Below are 24,389 nucleotides of genomic sequence, written 5' to 3' on the forward strand. Positions count from 1 at the left end.
GATATTAGGCATGGAAGAATCGGCGTGGGTCACGATCGCGTGGTCGTCGAGTTGAGTACTCGGAGTCGGCGAGGTTGGGACATGGCCAGCGACAACGCGTATAGGCCCAAGCGGCGGAAGGACGTGTGCAGGGGGCGGCTGAGCGTGGACTCGGTCGGTCGCGGGGCGTGCAGATTCTGACGATGTGTGGTGCAACTAGAAACAGCCGTAGACAGAGATTTGTTTTGGAAACAAAAGGGACCGAGTCCCGGGAGAACTCGTAGCCCAGCCGGACTGCTGGAACCGTGCACAAGGAGGCAGTCGGGCAGGGGACGAGGCGAGACAAAGGCCAACAACAGATCGATTCGGTGGAAGGAATAAATCCATTGAGAGTTGAGCCAAGACAGAAATCCATTGGAAAGGCTGAGGCGAGGCAAATCAATTAGGGCATGTACAATGGTGCTATCTTAGGAGTGCCACGTAGGATAAATTATGAGTGGAGGAGAGAGAACTCATAAGAGAAGGCTTGTCTTCTCTTATTTAAGATAAGACAAGAGATAATCTCTTAGCATAATATGTCTCACCACATTTTTAGAAATTGCTAGTTATTGAAGATAAGGCTAAGAGATGACCCATTATAGACATTTTTCTTTGTCATTTCTAAATTACATGCAAAACTTAAGATAAGACTATCTTATCAACCATTGTACATGCCCTTAGCTTAGCAACCAAGAGTTGAGCCAAGACAGGAGCACTACACGTGATGAACAAAAGGATTTTTTGGTTGGAATTGCCAGTAGTACGCGAATGACCGGAGGTTCTGTTCGTGTACTTGGGGCATCACGTGCAAAGCTCGAATAATTTTTTGCAGGGTCGGCCGTACAAAGGACCATGGTGCCAACGGGTACCAGGTTTGAGGTGAAGAAGTTCACTGAAACTGAAAACCTTGGGTTATGGCACACAAGGATGAAAGATTTGTTGGCGTATCAGGGATGCTTGAAGGCGTTGCAGTAAGTCATGTCAGCTGAGATGAAATTATCATGTGATAGATGGAAATTCATGGATTGATTTGGGAGCCTGGGTCGGACTAGACAGTCTGACGGATCGACGCGAGTCGGTCGATATAGAAGACGGTGGTGGAATTGGCGATGACGACATAGAAGCGTGATGCTGATGGTGACCGACTTCTGGGGCGTGGAAACACATGGCACATGCCCGAGGGCTTGTGTGGCTTCGACAAGACTATGTTGCGGGGTTGATTCAAGACAGTGCACATGAGATCTTAGAGTCGATGGGGCGCGGGGTGGCACGTACAACCATCATAGAGTCATGTTGAAGGTGGAGCTGGATTGAGGGGCTACGATGTAAGGATCCAGGGAATCGAAGCCTATTCAACAAGGGAGAAAAGCGAGCGACATGCAGTTCGGACTGGAGCCCAGTGGTTTGATGGAAGCGTGAGACTCGTCATCGGTCGGTGATGATCGGTGATACTCTGCAGTGGAGGTTGAGTGGTGTGGGTTCGCGACCCTTGAGACTTGACCAGGACAGCGGAGGTTCGACGCGGTAATAGCGGCGAGGCGTGCGGTACGCACGGGACATGGAGGCGGGCCAGGGCTCTGGTGGTCATACATGTGGTGAGACAACTGCGAATTTGACTCGGGATGACTACAAGCAACGGTGAAATTACTTCAAGTTTCAGACAGACGGACAAGGAAGAGCGGTGATGTTGAGTTTAGGTAACTCTTATGTGTGACACCTAATATGTGAGTTGTTCACTTTCACGCATGTCAGTGATCAATGTGTGATGGCGTTGGACTGATACTCTGAAAGTTGGGAGCACAAACTAGAGTGACAAGAAACTTAATTTTGCTCGAGTGTTGACTATGGTTAAGAAAAGAAGGGACTACAAGTTGCAGGTGGAGTCACATGGAGTCTTTAGAGTAGCAGCGATGCTCATGGGATAAGCTCAAGTCCAATGTATATGGAAGTTTGACGCATTGACGAATTCAAGGTGGTGGAGAATATTCGTCAAGGTGGAGTTTGTTAAAATTGTGTCGAATATTGTGTACGAGATAGGTTACAGTTGGACTTGTAGTTGTATTGTGTTTTTAGATAGGATATGGAGTCGTGTCCTAATAGGACACTTGTATCCTAGGCCTCTCATATATAGTGGGGGCAAACACACGATGTAACCTATGCCAACATAATAGCACCGGAACGCAGGGGAAGCCGGCGGCATGTGCCGGTGTCCAGGGCGACCAGATGCGGTATTATAGCAGTGTCATGGGGAGGAACGCCCATAGTCAGCTCCCGAGGATGTAGCCATATCGGTGAACCTCGTTAACAAATCTTGGTGTCATGTTTATGTGATTGTTTGGTCCTTGGATGATCAACGATATGCCTTGAATTTATTTTAACAGAAAGAAAGAACATGCTTCCGGCTCCGGGTTTTCTTTTCGGGTTTTTACTCGAAAACAAATTTTCTGAAACCTGTTAATACATGATGTAGTTCTGAAGATCTTGACGCAAGAAATACAACTATGCAAATGATTCAGGATTTGAACGCACAATTCAAGAGATATTAAAAAAACGAATCTATGAAAAATATGGAAAAAGTACCAAGTTGTGAGAAAGTTGGAGTGACCTCTACAAGGGGTCTCTGTCGACGGAGTTGGATGCTAGCTTCGCCTGAGGAAGCGCCATACTGGGCCGACCCAACTTGCAGGAGGCCGCAAACTCGTTTTTTCTTTCTTTTTCAAGTTATTTTGTTTTGGCTTTTGCTTTCCTTTTTTACTTTTGTTTGCACTTCCAAATGTGTAAACAATAGATATCGAAACATTTATCTGAAAAAATATTAGTCATGTATTTTAAAAATGTAAAACACGTATTAGAAAATGTTCTTGACGTATACAAAAAATGTAGAATGAAAACAAGTGCAATAGAATAGAAAACATTGAAAACTCAAAAAGAAATAAAGAAAAGCGATGAAACCATGAAAGAAACAAATAAAAATGAATAAAACGAGAAAGAAACCCAGATGAAAACCAAGAAAGAAATAAAAAGTAACCAAAGGAAAACAAAGTAAACACAAAAAACCAAGGTATAACGATGAAAAAAAAGAAAATTATGGGAAACCAATGAAGAAATAAGACAAACAAAAATATAAAGAAAACAATGAACAAACACATCAGCCAATAGACAGACGACCAACCGACCGAGCAACACGCTATTGGGCCAGTCCATAGGCTGCGCACTGCATAGATGATTCGGGCGAGGGGAGCTACCATCTCACTTTATGCGAAATATAGGTCCCGAGGCAAAGGGACAACATAAAATTTCAAAATATTCATGAATATAATTTTTTTCTCAAATTCAAAATATGTTTGTGAGTTCAAAAAAAATTGTTCATGAATGTGGAAAATGGTCATGAATTTTTAAAAATGTTCACCAATTCAGAAAATGTTAGCAATTTTGAAAAATGTCCATGATTCCAAAAAAATCTTGACTTATAAAAATGTTCGCGAATTTAAAGAATGTTCAATATTTTCAAAATATTAATTTGTGAAAAATTATTCATGATTTTTTAAAATTTTGATGATTTAGAAAATGTTCACATATTTGAAAGGTGTTCACAAAATGAAAAAGGAAAAGGAAAATAAAAATAAATGAAAAATAAAAAACAACATGAAGAAACAAAAAAAATGAAAAACCAAAAGAAAAACCAGTCGCCAACGCCTAGGCCAAGGACAACCGTCGTTTCCGAGACCCCAAGGGGAAGCGACCTACGAGAAAATGGTGAACTCCGGTCATCCCCCATATGTTTAATTACTTGTTTTATCTAATAGTTTAGTTAAGTATGAACTCGGGCAGCCCTTTTTTATGAACTATATCTATGTTGGATGTGCGATTACTATGGATTGTGATTGTGGTGTCAGCGAAATGTTCTCTACATAGTCAGCGCGAGTAGACGCGCCAACGAACATACATAGTTCTAGATTTGACAATCCTGATTGTAGATGCTCTAATATCTTGAGAATACAAAGTAATAGAGAGTGAACAATATTTTGTCGCTTAACAAAAGACACAACCGCCTCCGCCCCTAAAAAAGTAGGGTTCCTTTGCCTCTCGCCAGCATCGTCGTTGGTCCACCTCGTCTCCGGTAATCTTAGGGCTATGGGGCGCTGTGGATCCCAACCCTTGTCAGTGGGAGGGTTCAGTTTTTAGATGTGTTTTTGAGTTTTGTTAGGGTTTGCATTCAGAAAGGCGAGATGGCGGCGCCCCCCGATGATGAAATAAGATTCTCCCATTTAGTCCCCGTTTCGGTGATACATTTAGCATCCTTCGTGGGCGTGCAAAGGTGTATCTCCAACGAATCTGTCTTTGATGAATTTGCTCGGATCTGTTCATCGTTCATCTACATTCGTGTGATCTTTCCACTACTTTTCATCGGCGACGGGTGCTGTTCTGATGCGCTGGTTTTATGAGGGCTTTTTACGAGGACTTTCCGATGTCAATTACAATAAGTTTTGCCCGACTCCAGTGAGGGAGGGACAATGACGACGACACGCCTTCAGCTAGTTTCAGTGCTTGTAATCATCACTAGATAGTCTATGAATCTTGATGTAATTTTTACTCCTCCGTTCAATAATATAGTATCAGAAAACGTCTTACAATATACTCCCTCTGTTCTAAAATTGGTACAAAGTTGAGTCATCTATTTTGAAACAGAGGGAGAATGACCGAGGGAGTATTGTTTCTTGTGTTCATTGTATGATGGAAGATTAAAATAGAATAAAATAATAATCCAATTCCATGACCGACGAGGGCAACAGCAAAACGACGAAAGAGCAGCAAACACAGGAGGAAGACCGAGACATGTTCCACGGGCCGTCCATCTACAAACCAACGGCGGATGCGTGTTCACGCGTCTTTGAACACCCGAAACGATTAATTAAGCTCGTGGTCGTCACAAACGCAACTATTCCCAGGCCATCCCATTTCCAATCCTCCCACCCTTCCTCTCTCTCCCCCGCCCCTCGCCGTCGCCGGAGAGAGAGAGAGGGACGCGGCCGCGGGAGAAGAAGGAGGGAAGATGATGATGACACGGGCCTCCATGGGGGCCATGGAGGGCGCGGCGCTGGACGAGGTGGTGCGGCGATTGGTCGAGGGCGGCCGCGGCGGGCGGCAGGTGCAGCTGTCCGAGGCGGAGATCCGGCAGCTCTGCGTCGACGCCAAGCGGGTTTTCCTGTCCCAGCCCAACCTCCTCCGCATCCAGGCCCCCGTCAAGATCTGCGGTGATTATTAAACAAATCGTTTCTAGCTTTGTTTTTGCTCCTTTCCAAATTACTAGTATATGTAGTTTTGATTTTGATGGTGTTTCTTTCATAGAACGAATAGGTTTGTTGGTAAATTTTTAGGCGATGTGGAGAATCTGTGAATCATGAAGGGATTTGGTACACCTTGGTGGCGTCTGGTGGAATTTAGGGATAAGAAAAGGATGGGTGCCCTTACAAGGGATGATGATCTCTTTGTACTATGATGATAATGCCTGATTTGAGCTTCCTAGGCCTTAACCATTAATGCTTAGTCGTAGGTACTCCTAGGGATGCAAGTGATAACCGTGAAAGCCCGCATATAAGTACATTAAAAGTCAACCTTATGTGAATGTCAAAGGAGAAATTACAATAAGTTGATTTGGTGTATTACTTATGAACGTGCTTCGCGGGTTGCCCTGCCCGCAGCGAGCTTGCATCATTAGGGTACTCTCACTTTGGCTGCTGGCGCCATTTGTTTTGCTCATTTTTTAACATGTGAATTCATGATGGAGTTGCTTGGTTACTGAGCTGAGGTGGGATTGTTGGCCATATTGGGAGCTGTGGTGGATGGTCAAGTTGCTGCTCATTGTCCATTAAATTTGTTTGCATGAGCTGGTGACATTGTGACCAATAGTGCTGTTGTTGGTTCTACACTGGGTTTGGTCGGTATGGTATTGTAGTCCGTACGTCCCTCTGGTGTCAGGAAGCACAAAGTAGCATCATGCATAACAACCCTACCAAATTTTCAAAGTAAAATAACACAAAAAGGGTAGGCAAATTGTGAACCCTGGGCTGCAATATATCATAATAAACTTGGCAACAGGTTTGCAGAAGACTTCTCTTCACCTTCAATATGTCAATTGCCTTCTTCACTCTCCTCCACCCTAGCAGGGCTTCTGGATGCTGCATAATACCCAGAATTTTATACAAATGGTCTGTATACTACCCGAAACCCTACCATCAATTCATTTCATTTCAAACTTCCCATAATGCCTAGCATGTAGCCCACAGGCCACAGCCTGAAGGATAAATAACCATCAATTTGTCTGTGTACAATCCTCCCTCCCCAAGCCATCAAACAGTGAAATCTTCCTGAGACTGAGACGAAACAAACAATTGGGCGAACAAAATCGATATGGTTTTGATCCCTGACACAACACGATAATCCTCCCCTTGGCAGTTCCTCTTTCAACCAAACATCCAAGTGAAGTTTATTATCGAAGATTTGCCAGTGGAAAAATCTTGTTCTTTATTTGGTTTTTGCAGACCACACACTGACCATTCTGTAACTGGTAACTGCTCACTTTCTGTAGAAGGATCTTGTAGAAATCTCATTATTATTTTCTCTAGTCCCGAGCTAATAACATCCTGAATTACACATCCTCCAACCTGTATATCAAATCATTCCACATGTTAACCTAATAACCTCTACATCTCCTGACATCTTTGATTCACCTGCCATATTTCATCCTAGCAACAATCAACCACCGGCATAAATTTGAGCAAATTTGAAAATTACATGATAGTGAATACTGGCATGTACAACCTTTATAGCTCTACCATTGTACAGATTATCTGCTAAGGAGCTTTGTCAGTGCAATCCCTTTGAGTTAATCTCGTTTGTGTGATAAAGATTTCTTTCTGCATAAAGTTTAGAGCTTCTTAATATTCTTTTCATTATTATTGTAATTTATTTTACACATCTTCACAGAAAACTCTAGTCTTACCTCGTATGATGATACCTTCAGGTGATATCCATGGTCAGTTTGTTGATCTTCTAAGGTTGTTTGATTTGGGTGGTTATCCTCCAACCTCAACCTATGTATTCCTCGGAGACTACGTAGATAGAGGCAAACAGAGCTTGGAAACTATATGCTTACTGCTGGCATACAAAATAAGGTACCCTGACAAGGTTTTCCTGTTAAGGGGGAACCATGAAGATGCAAAAATCAACAGAGTTTATGGTTTCTATGATGAATGCAAGAGGAGGTTCAATGTTCGACTGTGGAAGATATTCTCTGATTGCTTCAACTGCCTGCCTATTGCAGCACTCATTGACGACAAGATACTGTGCATGCATGGTGGCCTTTCACCTGAACTGACTAACCTGGACCAAATAAAGGATATTGAGAGGCCGGCTGAGATTCCTGATTATGGTCTCCTGTGTGATTTGCTTTGGTCTGATCCTAGCCCTGACGGAGAAGGGTGGGGGGAGAGTGACAGAGGTGTTTCATGTACGTTTGGTGCAGATATGCTTATAGAGTTTTTGGAAAAAAATGATCTTGATCTTATCTGCCGAGCCCATCAGGTTTGTGAACACTTAGTCGAACTTATGTTATTTTCTGGATTATTGTTATTCTCGAGCTTTACTTACAGTAACTGCATGTACCATGAATGCCCTTAGGTGGTAGAAGATGGTTACGAGTTCTTTGCACAGCGGAGATTAGTCACAATCTTCTCAGCTCCAAATTATTGTGGGGAATTCGATAATGTAGGTGCTCTGTTGAGCATAGATGAAAATCTAATGTGCTCATTTCAAATCTTGAAGCCAAATGAAACAGGCACACCGCGTGTGAAAAGACAAATCCCAAATAAGGTAAATCAACTAGCTTCAGATTGGATTCATATTCTACTATGTACTACAAGTTGAGCCTGTGGAGATAGAATGTTTTATCATTGCATTATCATTACTGACTAGAGTAATAGAAAAGTAGAAACCATGATTTACAAAACGAAAGAAAATTCGATGATAATGCCTCTGATGCACAAGTTCTGCTGTGGTTTGCTGGTTCTGTTAATTCTTGCATAATCCAGTCATCCGCTCTTTTTTATTGAACATACAATAGCTGCACAGTGGGCCGGTACATTAAAAAAATTCTAAATTCTAATGCCATCTCGTTGTTGCTTCTGTATGTTCATGAGGAAAATTTGTGGATAACACTACCACAGAGAGCGATAGTGAATTGATAATGTAATTGAGGATATTCCTTCATTCAATCTTTGATCAAGAAGGGGCTATTCAATGTGTTCATTCTGTGATTCCATCAACTATTACAGTACACTTTAGCTACCCAACCAGTTAGGTCTTGAATAACCATAGGCCTAGGGAAACTTCACAGTAGATATCATGGCGACCTACTCGGTAGGTTTGTTTAGTTGATGAGAATGGAAGTGATAAGTAGGTTAGTGTTGAGCTATTCCCACAAACACCCAATGATCAGAATGATTAGTACTCCAGGACTGCATTAACCCTTCCAATATGCATATCTTAATCAATTGATCTGTGACCATCAAATAGCTACTACATGTGAACTACCCAAGATGCAAAATACAGTAGTCTCTACCTACGATAACATATCCTGAATAAAATATCTGATAAGTTCTATTCCCTCCATTCACAAATATAAGATGTTTTGGATATTTCAATATAGACTACATACGGACTGAAATGAGTGAACAAACACACTGAAATGTGTCTATATACATCCAATTAAAAAAAAAGAGTTAGAATATCTTATATTTGTGAACAGAGGGAGTACTTCACCAGATTTGGGATCTCAAATGTATGATTTGAAGGCAACAGAACTGATTATATTTCCTTTTTACCTTAACAGCCAGCAATTGGGGGAAGTGCCTGATCTGATAAACATCCAATTCCTTCAATATTACCATCGTCAGCTCGAAGGGGGTGATCTGATCTATTGTTTGGATCCACCAGGGCATGGCAATATTCATCCACCAGCCAATTGTCTTGCTTAACCACCCTTAGTTGCCGAGCATTTGTAAATGTCCATTGGCTCTGCACTTGTTTTCTCTGTACAGAATTAGGCCGGATTTAACAGCACCACCTATTCTGGTTGTTCTTGCTTGCGCGGCATCTGTTTTTGTAAGTTACTTTTGTGGTACATTTTTGCCTGTGGATGTTGATAGCTTCTGTTTGTGAGCATCTATTATTTGCCCTATGTTTGTGAGGTGACGTCTTGCCAACTTGTTCTACACTTGTACTTATCTACTACTACAATCTTGTGGTCTGTGAGGGAAGGTCTCCAAGGTTCTTATGACCTTGTTTGTTTTTTCTTCCATTTTTTGTACTCATCATCATCGCTCAAATTTGGTGAAATCGCCAACTACTGTATTTCGGCAATGGTGCGGATTAGAGAAACGGAGTTCATTTTCAAGCTCACGTCGGTCTATAGCCCCACTGATTATGCGCGCAAAGATGCTTTCTTTGATGAGCTTGCTAGTCAGAAGCCGCCGGCGGGTGTGGCATGGCACGTGTCTGGCGATCTCAACCAAATCTATCGGGCTAGGGACAAAATAACAGAAACATCAATAGGAGTCGTATCACCCGATTCCAGAATGCCCTACAAGCTCACGAGCTTAAAGAAATCCATCTGCAGAATTGGAGATTCACTTGGAGCAATGAGAAAGCGAACCCTACCCTCTGCAAACTTGATTCGTTTTTCTGCAACGCGGAATGGGACACAACCTTCAACAACCACGTCTTGCATGCTCTCTCATCATCGCTGACCGACCACTGTCCACTCTTGCTTGCTGATGAGAGGGGGCCTCGGAGGCCTAGAACCTTCAGGTTTGAGAACTTCTGGGCCTTTATGCCTAGATTCAATGATGTCGTCCTCAAAGCTTGGAATGAGCATTGTGAGCACTCGGAACCGTATCAGCTGTTGTTCCATAAAATAAAGAAGACGACCACTCGTCTCACCGAATGGAGCAGGAGGCTGTTCTTCAAGGCAAAGATCCACCACCACGCGGCCCTCTTGGTCATTCTACAGCTTGGCATGACTCAAGAAAATCAGCCATTATCCCTTGAAGAGCTAGACCTGCGTGCTAGACTAAAGAAACGAGTTGTAAGCCTGGCGGTTCTTGAGAGGGCCCGGAAGAAGCAATGTGCCAGAGCGGCCAACCTGAGGGAGGGAGACGCAAACACCAAAATTTTTCACCGGCGCATAAATGCGAGAAGACGAAAGAACCACATTCATCAGATAAAGCACGAGCATGGTTGGGTGACCGAGCATGAGGCGAAGGAGAAAATCCTTCATGAGCACTCTCTGAGGTCATGGGAAGGGGAGACACAAGCACTAAGGACTTCAATCGGGACGAGCTTAACACTGTGTCGCATGATCTGCAGGAGTTGGGGGCGGCCATCACGGAGGAGGAGGTCAGAAATTCCATTGATGAGATGCCTAGCGACAAGAGACCCGGGCTGGATGGATTCACATGCATGTTTTCAATAAATGTTGGGACATTATAAAAGTGGACATCATGAGGGTCATTCATCTATTTGACTCCCTCCACACATCAAACCTTCATTGGCTCAACTCCGCCAACGTGATCCTTTTGCCCAAGAAGGAGGGTGCGGAGGGCGTCTCCGACTACCGCCCCATTAGCCTCATCCGTGCCATCACTAAGATTATTGCGAAGGTACTCTCCATTCGTCTCAGTCCGCACATGGATGTACTTGTTTCCACCGCCCAGAGTGCCTTTATCAAGAGGAGAAGTATTCATGATAATTTCATGTACGTCTGGAATTTTGCGAGACGGCTGCACATGTGCAAAACGCCCGCACTCCTATTCAAGTTGGACATCTGGAAGGCCTTCAATTCGGTCAAGTGGGAGTTTATTCTCGAGCTTCTCCAAAAGGGGTTCCCAAGCAAGGTTCGGAATTGGATCGCCGCACTTCTCTACACTTCCTCCTCCCGGATCCTTTTGAATGGGGTGGCTGGGCCGACAATCATACATGGCCAGGGCCTCCGCCAAGGTGAACCACTTTCGCCTCTCCTCTTTGTGCTTGCAATCGACCCCCCTACAACAGATTCTGGAGCTCGCAACACGGAAGGGCCTCTTCCACAAGATTCGTGGTAGGAGGGCCATGGTGAGAACATCCCTCTGCGCGGATGATGCGGCCATGTTTATGGCCCCTATCAAGAGAGATGTCGGCAACCTGACGTCAATTCTAAAGGGATTTGGGGAGGTGACCGGTCTTTGCACCAACTTCCAGAAGAGCTCAGTTGTGCCCATCCGCTGCTCCCGCGTAGAGTTTTCCTGCGACTAGGACCTCCTTCCCAATGAGATACCTGGGCCTCCCGCTCTCGATCTGGCAACTCAAGAAGATGGACCTACCATTTTTGGAGGACAAGGTTGCCAAAAAACTGGTTACTTGGGAGGGCCAAAACATTACTACCATTGGCTGCATAGCCCTTGTCAGGTCTGTGACCACCTCCCAGGTGATATACTTTATCACACCGCTTGTCGTCCCTTCGGGCACGCTACACAATGTCAACACGCTTGAGCTGGCATTTCTATGGCCCGGTTCGGACAAGACCACAAGGGCTAAGTGTAAGGTCAACTGGGAGATGGTTTGCTGTCCGATTCAGTATGGAGGTCTTGGGGTGCTGAACACTAACAAATTTGCTCGGGCCCTGAGATTGCACTGTCCTTGGTTTGAATGGAAGGAACCAAGGAAGATGTGGGTGGGCACCGAAAACCCATGCAACGAGGTCGACCTTGACTTCTTCTACGCCTCCACCACCATCATTATGGGGAATGGGGCTAGAACGCCATTCTAGGACTCCCCATGGTTGCTAGGGCGCAAACCCAAGGAGATTGCACCACTCATTTATGAGGCATCCTCGAGAAAAAACTGAAAGGTGCGGGAAGCTATTAAGGACAATGCTTGAATTTTAAAGATAAGGCCAGACAATGTGGTATCTGTCGACCACATAAGGGAATTCTTTACCCTTTGGGTGCTTTTACATGACGTCAATCTTGAGAGCACTCTGAGGACGACATCATCTGGAAGCACATGACTAATGGGCAATACTCAGCCGCCTCCGCTTATAAAGCGCAATTCTTGGGCATGGTTAACTCTCCCGTGGAGCAAATGGTGTGGAAGGCTTGGGCACCACCAAAAGCCAAGTTTTTTGCCTGGCTTACTTTACAAGACCGGATTTGAATGGCGGATAGATTGGATAAGTGTGGGTGGCAAAACTGTGGTCATTGCCCTCTCCGTGGGAGGGGGCAAGAAACAGGGGCTCACCTTTTCTTCAAGTGCCGCTTCACCAATAGGCTGCCGAGACTGGTCATCGACAAGCTGAGTCTTGATGGACCCTTCTACTTGGCACCTAGAAGCCCCCGTCAGGGAATGGTGGACGAACAGGACTGGCTTGGGTATTCCCAACAGGAAGGCCATGACCTCCCTCACAATGCCAGTTTCATGGACTGTCTGGAACGAGAGGAACACACGCATCTTCCGTCACAAGAGCGCGCCGCCGCCGATCCTACTCAACAACATTCTTACCTAGGCTAGACTTTGGGTGACAGTGGGAGCTAAGAAACTAGGGGACATTTTAGTACGTGAGTAGTTGCCATGTGGCGTGTTATCATGGGGTTGTAAACAATCAAACTCTATTCTCCTCTTAATTAATTTACGAGGCAAATCTTTTGCCTCCGTTTCAGAAAAAAAGAGTATAATTTGGTCCATATATCATCATGATTCTAGTAAATAATTCTGAGATGGACTTCAAAAATATCAGTGAACTATTGTCAAGTATTTGCACAAGATGTTTTGTATTTTAGAAAGGATTACGATGTCACCCATGGAACCCCGGCCCCAGTGGATCCGTCCCTGCCATGATCTTGTTAAGGGCATGTAGGGGTGCGGCGGACGTGTCGAGCATGGGGCAACGGAGAGCTTGCTCATGGCCCGGACCCGGGGCTACTTCGCTGTCGTCGTTGATGTTGGAAGCAGTGTGTTCCCGTCCAGTGGCGGAGCCAAGATTCAAGTATAAGAAGGGCCGAGTACGTATATTGATCGAATCTTGTTGATAATTACTAGTTACTTCTACTAAAATTGTTGATCGTTGGGGGGCCAGGCCCCTGCTCGTCCCCTGATCGTCACCGCACTGGCATGTGGCATGCATGTGTTTCCCGCCAGTATGTACGTCCACCTCAAAAACATACGCAACCACTGTTTTCTCTTGAAAGGTTACGCACCTACTGGTAAGTAGAAAAGCATCATAAGTTCAAATAAAAGCAGAAAAGCTTCATATATTGCTGTAGCTGATCGTACGTGTGCATGCATGCATGCTTGCACAGACAAAACGTGCAGCATTATTAGCACCTGCAATGGCATGCATTATTGGTTGATTAGTTGCGTATGGACCGATGGTCCTTGCCTAGGTAGCTCTCTCAATCGACACACATCATAGAGCAAGTATGTATGTGATCCACGTAAAGACTAAAGAGCTAGCTAAAGCCGTGTGATCATCACCGCACGCACTGCGTACGTGTTGGATGAAATGCACCGCACGTACGCCGGTCTAGCCAGCTATGTCGATCCGTGGTCGGCACGCTTTTACACGGTGGATACGCGTGTACGTATGCCGAAACGTCCGCCATTGCTTTATGATTTTATGCTTTTCTGTGGGCGTACACGCTCACCACTTTATTATTCCTTCTTTTTCTCCCGTCTTCGGTGCACGTCTCGCGTGAGACAATTGGCCGAAAAAAAGCTACTAATAATAAGCTCGGTTGTTCGTTATGGCTACAGCGGCAAACACATGTACATAGTACATGATTGACACTTTGATAGGATGGATGGATCCTGGATCCACGGCGTACGTACGGCTACAATAATGCGTGCTCCGACCTCAACTTTCTTCATTTAGTTTTTTTTGCATATATAAAGCGATAAAGAGCTTTACGTCTAAGCAAGCTTTGTCCACAGGATATTTTGTTTTATAGGGTCTACGGATCTGCGTACTGCACGTGTGTTGTGTTTCTTAGGCTTTTCGACGGATTTATGTGATAGACCCATATCATATGAACGCGTGCGTGTATTTAAGCACGTGGTTTCTTTTGCGGGTAAGCAATGCATACATGCACATGTAGTGACCTCCAAAATGCAAGAATGGTTATAAAGCCCACATATAAGTCCACGACAAATCGAGTACCGAAATAGACAAGTTTGAAGATTTTAACGAGACGAGGATCAATATCGGAGGCGACTAGGGCAGTGGAAATGATGGATCTCGTCGTCCTTCGTCTCTTCTCTTGAATTACTGGTAGACATGATTACTCATTTGATGAATTTTCTTCTAGATCGGATGCGTTTGTGTGATGGGGGCACTTAGTGCATTATGTAAAAGTGACCAATCATCTAAGAGGGCATTGTTTGTTGAAAAGATGCCAGGAGACTGAATGTTTAATATATGATTGATGTCAACACCATGCTAGGTCCAAACTGTTCTTCTACCAAACTAATAACTAAACAGAAAACTAGCATATGCAATTTATGTAGTGCTATAAAATTTGATGAGTGTTTACATATGATTAGATTCCATACCATCTCAAGGAAAACAAAATCAGGTGATCCTTGATGTTATGGTCACTGCATACTTTTGTTGCATCACAACAAAACCATTGTGGTGCAAGGATAACATTACATAGTTTTTTTATGTTTGCCTTTGACCTGGTTTGTTATCTGGTCATATATAGGCAGTCATTATTGTGACTAGAATATTCAGGAATAATGCAAGTGCTACTTTCTTTTGGTCAATTATAAATGTTTGAACAGTTATTTACATATGGTAATATTGCAACCCAACTCAAAGATATACACCATGCAGTCCTAATATATGTTTTCCTTCCACCACATGCCTTTGTTGCATCAGCAAAGACATTGAGGGGAAGGGATAACATTTCAGGGTTGCTTCATTTGTTTTCCTTGGTTTGGATTGTAATCTGGTCATATATATGTAGTCCATTTGTCACGATTTTAGAGCCGGTCATTACAAGTTAGTGTCATATGCAAGCCTAAGACCATTTAAATTGAGTGTTCATTGTTAAGCTTTATTTTATCAATGTCACCTAGTTGCGAAGGTGAAGATGCAACCAAGAAGGTAACGACTTTATCTTCTTTCCTTATGACACCACAATCAGTTTAATTGTCATATAGGTGAATTGATGTATATGCATGACATATGGATGAACCGCATATTGTACTAACTTGTTGGTTATATATATGATGTATGGGATGGATATGGATGAATTTTTACTTGTATCCATGTGCATGATGTGAATGGATTGGTTAGTCGTGCTGTGTCTGAAGCACTTTGATGTCAATTGTTGCTATATGTGTGAATGCGATATGGCATCAAAGAGCAGGGTTTGCTCTGCAACACATTCAGAGAGGGGGCCACCAGACAGAAGACACCATGGAAGAACCCACTTAGTGTATTATTAGAAAGATATCGATATGAGACTGGGTCGGTTGCAGAAACCTGCCAGGATAGAAAGGTCACAATCTGAGACGGGTTTATGTCCACCACTGAAAGAAGGTACTAATTACCTATAAGCGCGGCGGGTGGAAAACCGGTCACGTGTATCTAATCTAGGCCCGCCTCAAATAGGAATTTTATTAACTAGTGGCAGCGAATGCTCTAGCTGATTTTCATGCAGCATATATAAACTGTTCAGTGTCAACTGCTGTGGTACTACTTCTTTTATCTCATCTTTTGGCTGCAGTTCTGCATAGAAAACAAACGATACAGTTTGAAGTGACATCTTTGTTTGGCGAGCTTTCGCTGTGGGAGAGTACATATAATAGCGTGCGTATAGTGAAGCTCGATCGAGGAAACAATCGGCAGCAGGTAATGTGACTGCTGTGTTCCAAACTTCGCACATGCATTACCGATCCTTCTAACAGAAAAGGTTTAGTTGTAGTAGTGTCAGATCGAACTCAAAGACGACCTAATTGTCAGGTACATTTCAGACGTGACAGCTACAATTCTATTTAACCAGAACTAAGGTACCTTTCTATGATGGACTAAAATCTTCCATGAGTGAATTGGTCCAGGCGTGCTGTGACAATCAAGTAATCGCAGGACAAGTATGCCGAAAGTAAATTTGCTGGTTTTGTAGTATGATAAGAGCATCTACATCCGTATATATCAAATATGGTCCCTCAAACGTCCGTGGCCAGGTAGTGACCGGGCATGCCCCAAATTTTACTTGTTGCATCCGAACATCTCATACTAGATTCTTAAATCCATACAAAGACATGTAAACAAAATAACCTACGTACTACGTCGATCATCAAGTTACTCGTTGGAGATGTCGACAATCTCCGTGCCCGACTCCGTAGGATTGGCGGCAGCTGCAGCTCTGGCTCGTCCGGCGCCTTCGGCTACTCCGCTCCGGCCTCCTCTGCCTATATCTTCGCGTCGAGTTCGGCGAAGGGCGCGTCGGACTCCGCCTGCTCCCGCCGGAGGAACGCCCAGTTGGCCTCCACATAGGTCTCATCCTGGATGGACTCCAGGATGGCCTGCTGCTCCGCCATCTTGTCGGACCGGGCGACGGTGAACTCTGCCTCTGCCTGCTCCATGTTGAAGCCCGACAACTGTTGCTCCGGCTCCTCCGACTCCTCCACCTCCATGGGCGCTAGCTCCTCCTCGTCCTCTTCCCCCCGATCGCTCCTCCTCCTCCTCCCCCTCCTCCGGCTCCGGCGAGTCCGGAGGCAGCCCGGCAGCGATGCGGGCTGCGCGGGCGTCTTGTCTCGCCCGGATCTCCTGCCGCATCTCGGCGCAGCACTCCGGCGTGAGCATTGCGTAGTAGGTGATCTTACTCCGGACCATGGAGGAGCGCCAGAGCATGGGCAGAGCACCAGAGCGGGAGAGGGAGGAGGTGGAGATGGGCTCGGACTGGTGGCGCGGAGAGGGAGAAGGTGGATGGACTAGGGTTGCAAGACTCCGGCCGGCTTAAATAGGCCGATTTGCTCTTGGGCGGCGAGCCGGAACGACGCCCCGCGGCGTTCACACCGCGGTGACGGAGGAGGCGTCCATCGGACCACTGGGTTTCCGGGAGAGTCCACGTGAGACCCCTTCGTCAGTCCTTCATGGCGGACGTGCCCGGACGTCCCATATCCGCCCCAAATTTTGGCTCGATATGAGGGTTACCGGTCATCCTGGGCGTTTGAGGCCTGTTTGAGGGGGCCATTTGGGTCACAAAAACGTTGCCGGTCGGCCCGCCCGGACGTATGAGACGGGTTTGGAGCGTCCGGCTGTAGATGCTCTAACACCGTCATTTTTCCCACAAAAAAATACACCCCCCCCCCCCCCCCCGACCACAAAAAAATACACCATCATTTCAAGTTACTTTTCCTTCAAAGAAAATCCAAGTCTTGAAGAAAAATCATTCTTGCTAAATGTGCAGAGTAACTTTGCCAAGTCTTACTCCTCGTTAATTCTATCCTTTTGTCCAGTCCTCGCAAAATAAGAGTAGTCTATTCCTTAATTTCATCTTTTCGCCCTTTGCCACAAAATAAGAATCATCTTTTCACCTGAATGGGAAAGAATATAAGCAAAGAGAAATATTATCATTATCTTTTTGTTGGAGCATAGAAAATTTTATATGTGTCAGTTCCTTACAATGCATAACTACCACTGATTTCTTGAGAAAACAAAACGTAGTGACCACATGTACTTAGATTAAAACAAGCACGACAGAAAGACTACAAGAAAGAGAGAATCGAATTGACAGTCATGCATGTCATTTCCAAAGATATGGACCAAAGATATCGTTGGAGGCCAAGAAATGAAGAAATATATATAATTTATGTCAGAGAATCTAACAAATGAATAAGTGGTAATATGCTTTGTGCATACCTAGCTAGCTAGTATTGCAATTTGCAAAAGATGACATGAATTCATCGTGCTTGGTGCGCTCGGTCTCTCTGGTCTACTGGTGCTGTTATATGCAAGGTGCTCCACTTTGATCGACTTAGTTCTCAGATTAATTAACGCAATATGACATTTAGAAGAAAAAAATGCTAGAGATCATCCCTAAATATATATGCATTCCTCGAGTGAAATTTCTCTACTATGATTCAACAACTAAATAATTTTCAAGCTAGATGTTCTGTAAAATGTTTGCCTAAATATTTGCAGTTGATGAGTCCTTGTTAATGCTTGATTTGCATGTTGGTTAAAAAAAATGAGGATCAGGCTCCGTGGTCTCCAACAGGCACATTGCCTGATTTTCTTTCATTGAAAAAGATAGAAAAAGAAGCATGGCCTGGGGTGGGAACAAAGGCAATCTTAATTATAATTATCCAAAGTAAGTTAGGGTGTTCCATTTTGTTTGATCAGCTTGAGATTCCGGCTCATTTTGCGGTTGCTAAACTATGGGTTTTATTTTGTGTGTGGAAAGGATCAAGTATATTATGAAAATTCACCAGAAATACAAAGCATTCCAAACGTAATAAAAATTACATCGAGATTCCGATACCACCGAACAACCACTACTACCGTCAGAAGTAGCCACCGCCGCGCCACTGTCGCCGCTCCTTTACTAAAGCAGGCTCGACCTTGTCAAAACAACCAGGAAGTCTTCGTGCATGTGTTCCTAAGTACCAACGCCTTGGAGCCACAGTCGTCGCGATTGAACTCTTGCATAGAGTTGAAGCACCTGACACCAAATCTTGCCACATGACGAGAATGCTAACCTCACCACCCCAAGAAGAAGGCATGAATCTATGTTGGAGCACCATTGATTATGTCCAAACAGACGAACTCGAGGATGATTGAATTCCGGAAGACAAACTCAAAGAAGAAGCGTCGACATCCGCCCGAGCACAACACCTACGAGGACCAAAAATCCTTAGGCCACTTTTGGTTCATAGGATAGGATTATCATAGAAATAGGAATTTTGTAGAAAATGAGATGACATGTATCTCAAATCCTATGAGTAGGAATAGGAAACGAGATGTCATTTGGTTGACACCAAAGGAATTTTTCCATTGAGTCTAGGCTCATTTTTATTTTCCTATGAAATGTGGAGGATAGAAACCAATCCTATGTAGGGATAGGAATCTATTCCTATGAACCAAAGGGCTCCAAAGAAAAAAAAAATCCTAAAAGAATCATATCCTCTAAAATTCCTATGAAATTCCTCCAAACCAAAGGAGGCCTTAACCTAAACTACTAACTGGAGTGGAGGCACCGGAATTCTCCGCACTATCGGCCGCCAGAGCTTACGTATTTGGCAGAGGGGAGGCAAATCCACGGGCTTGCCAATGAACTCCGAAGGGAAAAGTTTGCCCTAGCCGTTTAGGGTTAGGGGTGAAAATGAGAGGAAGCCCCGTGACTAGTTGGTGGCTAAACTATGTTGTTATAACCGTCTTGTATAATCATAATCTATTATAGGAAATAGCCATGGAAATAAGACGGCGTAGTTAGCCAAATAATAAAATAGAAAATAACTAGTATGACAACTAAGATTATTATAATCACTGCCATAACATTTCGTAGTTGATAGATTGAAAATATTTAAATGGTAATATAATTATACTATTCTCACATAGTGATCTAGATGTTTCAAGTCTATTTGCAATGAAGTTTGAAGAATCTGATTGTGAGGTCGAGGGGTCTATGTGGGGTGTCTTCCCGCACTCCTTTGAGGCAGCCCCAACAACATCTTGGGTTTTGCTCTCCGGCTCGGGCCTTGCTTCAACATTGACGAGGCTAGAGAGGATGTACATGAGTTGAGCCGGCGGCGGTCGCTTCGGGCAGCACCGTCAACGCATGGTTGGCGACTGGATCCTTTATTGCTCTGCAGACGGCTTCTCCTCCGGGTGGACCGAGGCCACAACGACTTCCTGACCACGAACAACAAAGTCAGGCCAACTCCGGCGGTGGAGCGACACCAGTGGCTCATTTGGAAGTAGAAGACGATTGGTACCCCAAGGACCTTGATGCAATTCTTATTTTATTTAGCTTTGCTTTGTAATGCTTGACTTTGGCTAGTGGATCTGGTGGCTTCTTCGCAAAATAAAGTACGTAGAAAAAGAATGAATGTAACCCAAAAATATTTTTCAGAAAAAGTATTAAATGCATTCATTCTTTATTTCCCCCCCAAAAATAAAAAGAATGAATGTATTAAAAAATAAAAAGAATGAATGTATTAAAAAATAAAAAGAATGAATGTATTTAATACCTTTTTCTGAAAAATATTTTTTGGTTCAACACACAAAAAAGAGTTATTTCAATGCATGTGTGCCTGAAGAAACAACAACACGTATAGTTGCAACAGGAGACACTGTTCACTTGGTTGAGATCCCAATGGACATTGTATGATGGATGGTGTTGGAGGACATCCCCTAATGGGGAGAAAATCTTGTATACAGGACACACACTAGCCGGTATATTCTCACAGTTCTCATCAACAACGAGTGATCATCTATCTTTTGGCAGAAGCAAGATGAGTGAAGCACTACCTAGCTAGTTGGCTAGTTTCCAAAATGAGCTATAAGCACTGATCAAAATGCTATGAAACCGCATCAAAACTTTCCCAAAGGGAAAAAAATATATTGCTAGTATTGCTCCTACTCGTTGCCCAAAGAAATAAAATGTGTGAACGAGAGCAAGCCAGAGAGGGGAAAAAATCGCCAGAAGGAAATAGAGAAAAGGCTAACATTATCGCCAAAAGAAAAAAGAGAAAAAAGCTATTAGCTAATCACTTACTTTCCTTTGAGACATCAACATACTTGCATTCTCCATCGATCTTTATATAAGGCACTCTCCTGTGACGCTCAAGTCTCAACTCAACCACTGAAAACTTCTCAATCGATCAGGAGTCGACCACTCAGGAGTCAGGACAAGGAGGTAGCCATGGCGACGGATGCAGGGAAGAAGGCGTATGTTGTTGCCATGGTGATCCAGGTGATCTACACCGGCATGTACGTCGTCTCCAAGGCGGCCTTCGATGGCGGCATGAACACCTTCGTCTTCATCTTCTACCGCCAGGCAGCCGCCACTCTCCTCTTGCTACCCCTCGCCATCCTCCTCGAGAGGTAATCAACTGACCATTTACTTACCTACTGCTTGATCAAGTCATGATTAGGAAGCTAAAGATCAGTGGCTATATATGCATAGATGCAATCCAGCACCTATTAAAATTAGTTGATCCATCTTAACTAATATGAGTGAGGTCCATGACTGTTAATGATCTTGCAGGAGGAACGCGCCACCCATGTCACTGTGGTTGTTCACCAAGATCTTCATGTACGCTCTACTCGGGTAAGAACACGGCACCATTGACCTCCCTTTGAATTCATCATCATCATCATCTATATACGTGTGAAAGTAACATGTATTGCACGTACGTTACGTACGTAGGAACACGGTGAGCATGAACCTGCACAACATCAGCCTCAAGTACACCTCGGCGACGGTGGCATCAGCCACGAGCAACTCCATCCCCGTCATCACCTTCCTCTTCGCCGTCCTCCTCCACCTCGAAGCCATCAAGCTCCGCGCCGCTTCGGGCACGGCGAAGCTCGCCGGCGTCGCGCTCTGCGTGGCCGGCATCCTCGTCATCGCCCTCTACGCCGGGCCGCCGCTCAGCCCCCTCAACCACCACCGCGCCTTCCACGCGCACGCCGCCGCCACGGCCGCCGGGAAGCAGGGGGAGTGGATGAAAGGCACGTTCCTGATGCTCCTGGCCAACGTGACGTGGTCCCTCTGGATCGTCCTCCAGGCGCGCCTCCTCAAGGAGTACCCCAACAAGCTGCTGGCCACGGCGCTGCAGTGCCTGCTAAGCACGGTGCAGTCGCTCGCGCTGGCCGCGGCCGTGACCGCTGGCGGCGGGGAGGACATGTCGGCTGCGTGGACGCTGCGGCTGGACGTGGGTCTCGTCGCCGTCGCCTACTCCGGGTTCGTGGTCACGGGGGTGTCCTTCTACCTGCAGGCGTGGTGCATCGAGAGGCGGGGCCCCGTGTTCCTGGCCATGTCTAATCCGGTGGGGCTCGTGCTCACCGTGTTCTGCTCCTCCTTCTTCCTCGGCGAGGTCGTCCACCTCGGCAGCGTCCTCGGCGGGGCGCTCCTGGTCGCCGGGCTGTACAGCGTGCTCTGGGGGAAGAGCAAGGAGCAGCCGGCGCCGCCCCCGCTTAGTGCAGCTCCTGCATCAGCAACCACCATGAAACAAGGATGCGATGGTAGCAATGCTCGCACCGGCGCCATGAACAAGGAAGATGACGACGAGGTGAAACCGGAGGAGGAGAGGAGAACCAAGCTGGATTCACAGGTGTAGCTGGGAAATACGTACTACAGAGTTACAGCAGCCATGCATCCTGCAGGCAGGCAGGTCGGCCACGAGGAGCTGTTTCGTCTGACAGAGACTCTTGAATGTAATGCATAATACAGCACTAGGAAATGCACGAGTAGTACTAGAAACTTTATGAACCATCGTCATCCAAGGGCTGAAACGCAAGTGGCAGAGGATAATTGCTGGTATGTAACGGGAGCGGCTATTTCTAAGATGACATGGGAAATTCATATTTCTAACTGGATGATTCAGCTTTGTTTTTATGCTGCCCACATTGTGCAATTTGATCGACTTATTACAAATAAATAACTTTTGGCGATTTAGAAATTTGCAACTCTGATATGAAAATGTTCAGAACTTTTGGCGATTTAGACACAACTTACGGTAAGAATTAATATATGATTAATTTGATCTGTCTTGGCCGGTTGGCACCTACATGTTCAGTACATGTTGGTCTCTCTTCACATGATTGTCACAAGTTTAAAAGAGGACTTCCAAAGTAAAAAAAGGTTTTATTTTAATTCCTCAAAGTATTACTCCCGCTACCTGATTACTCACGATCATATATCACTTTCAACAAAATGGAGCCTTTCATACCCCCACTCATGCTTATCTTATCCCCTAACCATTTTTTTGACTCATTTGATTCCACCACTGAAAAGTTATGGTCTAGTTAAACCCAGGATTTGTGGTGGCCTGGCCGGATTTGTATGATTTTTATTCATATCTTTCGAGGGCACCCCCTCTCTTAACTTTGTCATCCTGGATCGTGGACATTTTTTTCGAGACAAGCACCCTAAAACACGTGCCATCTCAACATTTTACTTATGAAATTGTGCTAATAGCAAGCATCATGAGTGCACTGACCTCTGCATTCTAGATGCCCACAACCATCGTAGTACTTAACAAGGTAAGACGATGAGAGTACCTACTGACCAATAAATGTTGATCGACGCATTACAAGATATGAAAAAAAACACTTTGCGAGTAAGTCATCATCTTCCACAGTAAATGCCTTAAAAGAAGGGAGCACACACTTGCATAGTATTAAAATCGAATGTTTAAGGACTAGATGGGAAGGGTCCTACCAAAAATCCACACCAAATTTTAAGGGTTGGTAGATTTTAAGCAACTTTCTATTAGGTCCTTCAAAGCACTTAACAAACAAGCTAAAATAGTATGGCAGCAAGGAAAGATAACCTACAAGTAAGTAAGAGGTTGAATTGAGAGACTGCAAACATAGGGTCTCAACAATGTTTTTTTTTCTTCGTGTTTTGGATAGTTGACGCTATCCCACTTCACGTTGATAAAGATTTCGAACCACAAAGGCACTAAACCACAAAGGTCTTAGCTGTGTAGCTCGCAAATGGCACATGAAGAGCAAATCTGGTTATCCCACCATGACTTATCAACCACAAATGTCAAGCCTCGCCCAGGGTTGATCCTGCACAAAGAATGAAAGAAGCGATCACTAGGCCATGTATAAAACTCATAATTCCTTCACAATATGTGGTTGAGAAGGCTATCAACCCCTCCAAGAGTAACACGCAATGCACGATCGATTGGATGAACTCCTCAAAAGATCTCTAAACAATTCACTCTCAAGAACCAAGTGGATCTCTCTCACACAAAGGATAGACTTGAGGCGTAAGAAATGAACACTAAAAAGTAGGGTTCAAGAAAGAGAGGATCTTGGCATTCAAAATATCAAAGAAGTATGAGTAGTCCTTCCTTGGACTATGGGGTCATAACAGTAGCAATGTGGCATCTTCTCTCCCCCATTCCTCAGTACAAAGATCACATGAGCTACATAACATTATTGTGATCAATCTGAGTAATATTGGTACTTTTGATGCGGTGTGATGGATTGTTACATTATGACCAGGTTGTATATGGATATTTTATGGTTTTGTTTGCATGATATATAGATGTATGCTCTCTGATCTATTAGTTTAATCACTGGCCAGTTTAGA

The 24,389-nt window shown here is 44.6% G+C and overlaps 2 protein-coding genes across 2 annotated transcripts; both read left to right on the top strand.

Moving 5' to 3' along the window:
• The first annotated feature begins 4,942 nt into the window (after positions 1-4,942).
• On the top strand, positions 4,943-9,265 carry LOC125550117 (serine/threonine-protein phosphatase PP1-like). Its single transcript, XM_048713033.1, has 4 exons — positions 4,943-5,273; positions 7,043-7,602; positions 7,699-7,890; positions 8,909-9,265. Exons 1-4 carry the CDS (start codon positions 5,072-5,074, stop codon positions 8,930-8,932), a joined length of 978 nt encoding a protein of 325 aa, XP_048568990.1. The 5' UTR covers positions 4,943-5,071; the 3' UTR covers positions 8,933-9,265.
• Positions 9,266-20,882: 11,617 nt separating this feature from the next.
• On the top strand, positions 20,883-22,677 carry LOC125550126 (WAT1-related protein At5g64700-like). Its single transcript, XM_048713044.1, has 3 exons — positions 20,883-21,163; positions 21,327-21,389; positions 21,489-22,677. Exons 1-3 carry the CDS (start codon positions 20,982-20,984, stop codon positions 22,399-22,401), a joined length of 1,158 nt encoding a protein of 385 aa, XP_048569001.1. The 5' UTR covers positions 20,883-20,981; the 3' UTR covers positions 22,402-22,677.
• Positions 22,678-24,389: the final 1,712 nt, after the last annotated feature.

The sequence above is a fragment of the Triticum urartu genome, chromosome 1 (genome assembly GCF_003073215.2).
Source record: "Triticum urartu cultivar G1812 chromosome 1, Tu2.1, whole genome shotgun sequence".
In the NCBI taxonomy this organism is placed as follows: Eukaryota; Viridiplantae; Streptophyta; class Magnoliopsida; order Poales; family Poaceae; genus Triticum; species Triticum urartu.

Excerpts from the sequence above, each read along its gene's own strand:
- LOC125550117 (XM_048713033.1), top strand. The coding sequence starts at position 5,072 with ATGATGATGACACGGGCCTCCATGGGGGCCATGGAGGGCGCGGCGCTG. Across the intron at positions 5,274-7,042 it reads GGCCCCCGTCAAGATCTGCG|GTGATATCCATGGTCAGTTT; the intron begins GTGATTATTAAA and ends TGATACCTTCAG. Across the intron at positions 7,603-7,698 it reads TTATCTGCCGAGCCCATCAG|GTGGTAGAAGATGGTTACGA; the intron begins GTTTGTGAACAC and ends GAATGCCCTTAG.
- LOC125550126 (XM_048713044.1), top strand. The coding sequence starts at position 20,982 with ATGGCGACGGATGCAGGGAAGAAGGCGTATGTTGTTGCCATGGTGATC. Across the intron at positions 21,164-21,326 it reads CTCGCCATCCTCCTCGAGAG|GAGGAACGCGCCACCCATGT; the intron begins GTAATCAACTGA and ends ATGATCTTGCAG. Across the intron at positions 21,390-21,488 it reads TTCATGTACGCTCTACTCGG|GAACACGGTGAGCATGAACC; the intron begins GTAAGAACACGG and ends TTACGTACGTAG.